This window comes from Vigna radiata, chromosome 7 (assembly GCF_000741045.1).
Source record: "Vigna radiata var. radiata cultivar VC1973A chromosome 7, Vradiata_ver6, whole genome shotgun sequence".
NCBI classification, from domain to species: domain Eukaryota; kingdom Viridiplantae; phylum Streptophyta; class Magnoliopsida; order Fabales; family Fabaceae; genus Vigna; species Vigna radiata.
Genome location: NC_028357.1, coordinates 24,623,001 through 24,630,748, shown reverse-complemented (window position 1 = coordinate 24,630,748; position 7,748 = coordinate 24,623,001). Strand labels below are relative to the sequence as shown.

The window sequence follows — 7,748 nt, the reverse complement described above, 5'->3', positions numbered from 1 at the left end:
ATTAACATTTAAAACTTTAACATTAACAATAACATTTTTTTTTCAGAATATTCAGAATCAAATAGTCATTAAATTATCATTTTTATATTTATAATTTAATTAATTTTATTATATAAAAAATTAAAATAAACACAGATATTGCTTCATCAATTTTATCTTTTAGTAAGTAATTGTTTTCAAATTAAAATATTTATTTATCAATTTTACTTTTAAACAACTTCTTTTAAGTTACTATTTTTTCAAAACTAAATGAACTATTTATAATAATTAATTATTTATAAAATAAATAAAATTTATTAATAATATAATTATAAAAAATTATTTATATTTTTATAATTATAATTTTATTATCATAGGAAGAAAAATGATAATAAAAAAATTGTTTTCAATAGTATATGAAAAATAGTTATATTTAAAAATTTAAAAATAACTTAAAAAGAATTATCAAATTAAAAATCTCTTTTGAAGAAAAAAAGAAGTAAAAAAACTCGCAGAGATAAATAGGGAAGAGAAGGGAAAGAGATTTGGAGGGAAAAAAAAAAAGAAAGGTTGTAGAAGATATGCCGGTAGCGAGGCGAGAGACTTGCGATGCAAGAGTGATTGCTCACGTAGACATGGATTGCTTCTACGTTCAAGGTTCCTTTCTTCACTCTTATTTCTCAAGTGAATCTCCTTCAAGTTATACCCAATTTGTGTGATTATATGGTGATGATTATGATGATGGTGTTGTTGACTGGTGTAGTGGAACAGAGAAAACAACCAAATTTAAGAGGCTTGCCCACTGCAGTCATACAGTACAATTCATACAAAGGTGGGGCTCTCATTGCTGTCAGCTATGAGGCTCGCAGATGTGGCGTCAAACGGTAGTTTTGAACCAAACCCTTGATTTTAGGGGAAATTCCCTATTTAGTTTGAAATCGGATTCTGTTTCGTCTAAGTGCTTAAACTCAATGGGTTAATAGGATCACTTAAGTCATTTGAATGTGACCTTGGACTAATCAGGGATTACAATCCGGGAACTTTTTAAAATTTTGTTAATTCTCGAGATTGAAATGACAATGAATCACAATTTGAGGAACTAGATTGGCTATGTACTTTTTATTTATTTTATTATCTGCTTTAATGTTCACCTTTTAGTTCAATGCGAGGCGATGAAGCCAAGGAGGCATGCCCGCAAATTCAACTGGTCCAAGTTCCGGTAGCACGTGGTAAGGCTGATCTCAACTCATATAGGAATGCGGGTTCAGAGGTGCGTGTCATTGGCATTTCAAATTGATTGTTTAACTTTGGAGTCATTCATTCCTTTGTGTTGACTGTGCCCAAATTCGAAATTTTCAGGTCGTTTCAGTTCTTTCGCAAAAGGGTCGCTGTGAGAGGGCTTCGATTGATGAGGTATATCTTGATCTAACTCATGCTGCTGAAACCATGCTGATGGAAACATCTCCAGAAAGCATGCAAGACTTTGAGGAGGAAGTTCTCAAGTCTCATGTTTTGGGGCTGGAAATTGAGGTCAGAGGCTATACTTAAATATCATGCCTTTTCTGAGATTGCTTTATTAATGTTAATATTAAGATAAAAAATACAGTTTTTTATTTTTTTTGTTTATCTTTATGTTCTTTATCCGTCTTAAAAGAAAATATTTTATTCAGTAGGTAAGTCTTTCAATATTAAATCAAAATTCTGTAAACGCAGGCAATCAGTGCACTGAAAAAACAATTGTTCTCTGGTTCAGAAGTAAAACAGGAGTCGAATCTTAATTTTATTGTGTGTAAGAAACAATAAAATTAAATGCAGTGTAACTTGAAACTTCAGTTCAGTTATAGTTTACATTTACCTGTTTACAAAAGTACCTGTCTAACTTGCTTCTTTAACTTCAGTCCAGTCTGTCCATTTATCAGGACCATTGATTATGGCAATTTTAACGCACTCGATTAACTTACCTCATCTTTAATAAATTAATGGCAGCACATGCGTGAGAGTATATGGCTGTACTGAAAGTGGTTTTTATTCAGGATGGAAGTGATGCCAAAGAAGAGGTTAGGAAGTGGCTTTGTAGAAGTGATGCTAGTTACCAAGATAAGCTATTAGCTTGTGGGGCTCTCATTGTTAGTGACCTCAGGATGCAGGTGCTGAAAGAGACAGAATTCACATGCTCTGCCGGTATTGCTCATAATAAGGTAAAGGCAGTCTTGGTACGCCAATATATCCATATATTATTTTTCCTAAATTCTGACAACATTTCCTCCTAAGGATCCTTGATATTTTATATACGGTCAATAACTGGTGTCTGATGCTTTTCTCAGATGCTGGCTAAACTTGCAAGTGCTATGAACAAACCTGCTCAACAAACTGTTGTGCCACACTCATCAGTTGAACAGTTACTTGCGACGTTACCAATAAAGAAAATGTAATGTCATTGCATGTTATCATGTATTTCATTCATAATTAAGTCTCATCCAATTTTGTCTTGAATTTACATTTTTTTGAAGTTTGTGAAGATACCATTTTTCATCTTTTTCGTGTAACTCTTCTAATTGTTTTGAAATTTCTTTGATCATGGTCGTGTATATCATAAAGCATGTTGTTGAAGAAAACTTGACTTGCAGGAAACACCTTGGGGGAAAGTTGGGGAGTTCTTTACAGAGTGATCTTGGCATCAATACCGTTGGAGATCTGCTTCAGTTTTCAGAGGAGAAGTTACAACAGTGGTATGGGATCAATACTGGGTGAGTTTTTGTCTTTTAACATGATGTTACACACACACACACACACATATATGTATGCATGTATATGTAGATATAGATATATTATATCATATCTGCTACCAAAATATCATTTGCTGATTTAAATTTTGGGATCTCATATTTAAATAGCAATTTTTGTGTCATCCTCTAATGGCTTGCATTTCTGATCTGTTTCTTAATTGCTCATTACTGTCCTTTTGATTGTCTTCATTGCAATCTGTTGGTATTCTATTCCTGATTCTACCTTTTACAGCTTTACAGAACTTGGTTGTGGAATATTTCAAGAGGAATCAATGGGGAAGAAGTTGAGGGGCGACTACTTCCCAAGAGCCATGGTTCTGGCAAGACATTTCCTGGGCCTCAGGCTTTGAAGACAATTGATTCTGTAAGAGCTCCATATGAGCAGTCCTCCTAGCAGTAGCACTTTATTTTGGGTGATGCTGCACTCAGCAATATTTTATTACTTATGCACAATGAAAACTGTTTGTGCTTTATTTCTTAGTGCCTTGGATCAGATATTTTTATTGCTCTCATAAATATTGTGTATTTTATTTCGGAGTTTCTGTTGGCTGTCATTTTCAGGTTTGTGATTTTTTTTTTGTGTAGTTTCACAACCTTGCACATCTCTTTTTGTGATTATTTTTTATCTTCAGGTTCAACATTGGCTTAATCAACTGTGTGAAGAGCTGAATGAACGCCTTAATTCTGATCTGAATCAAAACAAACGGATTGCACAGACACTGACGCTACATGCTAGAGCATATAAGGTGGGTCTTCTGTGACTAGTCTTTACATGATTCTCTTTTACTCTGAAAATTTGTTCATTTTTTACTTTTTCTCATATCTTATTTCCAACTTTTCTTTTATCCTCTTCAATGGTTTTGTTTTATGTATATTTTGTATGAGCTTTTATCTTGCAGACAGGGGATTCAGATTCACTTAGAAAGTTCCCTTCTAAATCTTGTCCTTTAAGATATGGGACTAGAAAGATCCAAGAGGACGCCCTAATTCTTTTTCAAGCTGGGTTGCGTGAGTTTTCGGATTCCTACAGCTTTAAGGTTCATGGAAACGAAAATAGCAACTGGGGAGTGACATCACTTTCTGTTTCTGCGAGCAAAATTGTGTCTATACCATCTGTAAGTTAGAACTGTTCGATTTTCTAAATTTTCCTGATATAGAATTACCTTAAAGAATTGAGGAACATCACTAGCATTTGAAATGTAATAACCTGGATTATTAAGTATACTGTTACTACTAGTATTTGGTATTTCTGAGCGATATGTATTTAGTGTTTGGTCTATACTAGTTAACACGAGCCTTGCAGTTTTACATTCCCAATTTAGGTTGGTCCTTAGCAAGTGGTGCCTTTTATTATCATATAGTGTTAATAAAAATCTACGTATTAAACGGAATTTGTGTCTAGGGGACACATTCAATTGCTAAATACTTTGGAGGGCAATTTCCATCCAGTTCTACATCAAATCCATCAAAAGACGTTCTCATTGATGAAGCTGTACCATCATCACCTTCAGGTTTTGCATCATCTCATTGGTTGCTTATTTATTAAAATACCGATTCTCTTGCATTCAAATACAATTTGATGATGGCTATATGCTTAAGCAGGCAGTGAAAATTGTACGGGAATGGTTCCCTATGATTTACAGCTTCAACATCCTCATTACACAGAAATGAAGCATTTTAGTGCATGTTTGGATCCACAGGTATATTAAAGCAAGTATATATCATGGTCAGATTTCATGTAAAGACATGTAATATTATAACCCAAAATAGAACAATGTCTTTTGAAATTATTTGCAAAAGGGATATTTACCGGATGATTTTGAACTGGCAAAACTACAAGGTGGGGTTGATTTTGAAGGTTTCTAATGACTAATGTGAGGATCTGGTAGAAATATTTTATACCAGTTAGCATATAGACACGTCATGCTTGTATAAATAATCATATGTTAAAGTATCCAAAAACTCAAGTTGCTCATGAATCATGATAGATATTTTGCTTATTGGTGCTCTATCAGACTTCAATATTAGTTTTCTTTTTAATGGGCTTTCTTCATGGATAAACGTCTCAAAGCAAAATGTACGACTTTCAGAGAAATGAGAATTAAGCTTTTACTACTAGGCCCATTAAGGATGACGTGCATTAATGAGGTAGGCTTTCTAAGCTATAATTGAGAGCTAAGAGCTCAAAAGCAAACTTGCATGTAGGCAAGATTATTATATTTGGAAGTAAATTCAATTACAAGAGTTTGATCGATATTCTTTTTGACTGTTAGCATTCAATGTGCATGTGCATCCGAGTTCAAACCTATTACTTTTGTTCTCTAAATGCAAATGCTTCATGTTCAGTAATGATCACAGGGATTTATCCTTTTCCTTTGCAGGATCCATTGAATCATTTATCCAGTAAAGCGGAAGGCTTGACTGAAGAATCCTCCTTCATGTCACCCTCTGGTACCGTGGAATACTGGTTTTAGCTCTCCATTCTCCCTTCTATTGGCTTCTTTTGAGATTTGATAATTTTTTATTTCAGGAAGTGAAGACAGAATGACAGGCGGTGAGACACATAGAGTTTTACCTGCAAAAGATCCTAGTCATGTTTCAAATGTCTCTAGTTTGAAAGCAGTAGGGAAGAAAAGGAGAGCAGGAAAGATGCTTCATGTATGCTCTCTGACACTATTTAGCTGCTGATTGCATAGTTTTTGGGTATCTTAAATTCAATCATAAATATAAAAAACTTCAAATCAGTTTTAATCATGTTATGCAAGGATCTACGAAGCGGAGTTATGTTTTTGGCCAAGAGTAGTTATCTTTGTTCCTAATTCTGATCATAGCATAGTTAAGCTGGTAATTTAGCCATAAATGAATTACTTTTCCTCAACATTAGTTGATAAATTCTGACCTAATTGCAGTATATAAATTTATTTATTTCAATAACTTGCAAACATTGGTCTGAGACCAGGTGTTAGTGCATTACTTTTCTACAAGGTCATATAGTTTAATGTTTTCTTTAATACTTTTCTGTTAATTCCAAAATCAATATGGTTTTCATTATTAAAGAAGACATGAATATACAATTTACGTACAGCTACTACTCGCAACATATCTTTTCCATGTCGAAAAGAAAAAGACTGATCCACTATTCAACTTTTGTGATGTCCCAAATAAGCCAAAGACACTCATTTCACACAGCTTGATGCTAAAATGCATGTGTCTTATATTTTATAGACGCTGGAATGAATGGATGCTGTGGTGCTTCGGTGGGGAACTTTAATGACACGTCATTACTGGTTTTTACTTGTAAATGGTGGGGATAATGTCTCATGTTGTGCAGTCTGGTTTGACATAGTTTAGTTTTCAGAATCTTAGCTCCCAATCTGCCTGTTCTAATTTTTAATACATACGTATATGTGTGTGTGTATTACTGCAGAAGTCTCAGATATGAAAAGCATTGCTGTCATAACCAATAGAGTTATAAATTCTAATAGCTTATGCTGATACAAAGATGTGGTGTTTCAGCAATGACTCTATTGCATTCAAGTTTTTACAGCATAAGAGTTCTTCTTGTTGCAGGAGAATTGTTCAATTATAAATATCTTCAATAATTACCATAATTCCCGGTCTTCATTGGAGCAGAAGGATGTTTCAAATGCCCACGATTTTAAAATATCGCTTGGTAATTTTATAATCCCATTCCTTTTATTATATTTGAGTTTCAATCTCTTTTCTTTATGCTAATTTCATCGATACTGCAGGATCTCAGTCTGCTGATGATAGTTATTCAACTTGTAATGAAGAGATTGATACCGACAAGGATGGATGTAGTGTAGGTGTATCACAAGGGAGGGAAGCTTGGAGTAGTTATAATATTGATGAAATCGACCCCTCTATCATTGATGAATTACCACCAGAAATTCAGCAAGAGTTTCGAACCTTGCTTAGGCCACAAAAGCGGCCCAATGTGGCTAAACGAGGTTCTAGTATTAAACACTATTTCTTACCTGACAAAAGTAGATAAATAATTGTTGACTTTGATTTAATGTACATATTTTGTAATGCTTTATTAGAAATATGTAAGGTAGCTGATTTGTGATTGGCTATTTGGTTGAGAATTTTTATGGAATCAGCATGAGGAACCTTTTGGTTGTGTTGTATGATGCTTCTTGTTAGGATACTATTATGTAAATTTTCTCCAATCAATTCAACCAAAAATTGCTATTGTTCTCATTGGGTTGCTCCGAGAGTAAGTGGATTTCTATCGATAGCTATTGTCCAAAAAGAACAAAAGTAAAATAAGTGTTAGATGTCGTATATAATGACTCTTCTTTAAGCTGGGTAAACTTTGTCTTAATTTAGCTTTAAGCATAGGTTATAAGTGCGCCCTTTTTGTTTTTGATGTAAGTGGTTCGAAGTCAGCGTTGCTGTAGCTCATTGGATCTAAAAACATGATGTTCAATCGGAGTCATTAATAGGTGATGATACAAAGTCATAAGGGATTTTTGCTTAGTTTTATTAGCATTTGCGTAGACTTCTTTTTTACAGTAAATCATGTGGGTGAGAGAAGCTTGAATCCTTGGCCTGAAAGTGATTGAAGTGCAATAACAATACTGCACCAAGGCACTTTCTTTGCATTTTCATATAATTATTGAATGCTAAACCCTGAAATACTCATTTTATAATATAGTAACTCTATTAGTAATGTGAAGAATGGAATGTCAAGTGTCAATACGTCAATGTTTTTTGTTCTGGTTGACATCTCTCTCTTATCCAGGTTAGATGAATTTAAATGGTTGGATTTAAAAATGAATCTCTCTGTGTTTCTCCTTCCTCTCCTCCCCTCCTGCTTTCGCTCGAGATACTCAGATCTCTTTCAATAGTTGGGATTCTTAATTTCTGTTAAATAGTTGATTAAACTTGATTTTTTATTTGTATTATCATAAATGCTAAAGAAAGGAAGGAAGATCTCTTTCAGATTAGTGATTGGGT

The 7,748-nt window shown here is 33.8% G+C and overlaps 1 protein-coding gene across 2 annotated transcripts; it reads left to right on the top strand.

Moving 5' to 3' along the window:
• Window positions 1-521: 521 nt before the first annotated feature.
• On the top strand, window positions 522-6,989 carry LOC106765828 (DNA polymerase eta). Of its 2 annotated transcripts, none has more exons than XM_014650579.2 (16): window positions 522-636; window positions 743-863; window positions 1,138-1,249; window positions 1,339-1,509; window positions 2,013-2,177; window positions 2,304-2,407; window positions 2,607-2,726; window positions 3,006-3,129; window positions 3,398-3,511; window positions 3,665-3,880; window positions 4,168-4,276; window positions 4,368-4,465; window positions 5,147-5,216; window positions 5,296-5,423; window positions 6,336-6,438; window positions 6,518-6,989. In XM_014650579.2, the coding sequence occupies exons 1-16, from the start codon at window positions 561-563 to the stop codon at window positions 6,778-6,780; spliced, it is 2,094 nt and encodes a 697-aa protein (XP_014506065.1). In that variant the 5' UTR covers window positions 522-560; the 3' UTR covers window positions 6,781-6,989. The 2 variants fall into 2 exon arrangements, with proteins under 2 accessions (XP_014506065.1, XP_022639002.1); XM_022783281.1 differs by having other exon boundaries at window positions 527-636; window positions 1,158-1,249.
• The last annotated feature ends 759 nt before the right edge of the window (window positions 6,990-7,748 follow it).

Coding starts and splice junctions, on each gene's coding strand:
- LOC106765828 (XM_014650579.2), top strand. CDS start 561: ATGCCGGTAGCGAGGCGAGAGACTTGCGATGCAAGAGTGATTGCTCAC. Junction 4,277..4,367: donor TGTACCATCATCACCTTCAG/GTTTTGCATCAT, acceptor ATGCTTAAGCAG/GCAGTGAAAATTGTACGGGA. Junction 4,466..5,146: donor GTGCATGTTTGGATCCACAG/GTATATTAAAGC, acceptor TTTCCTTTGCAG/GATCCATTGAATCATTTATC.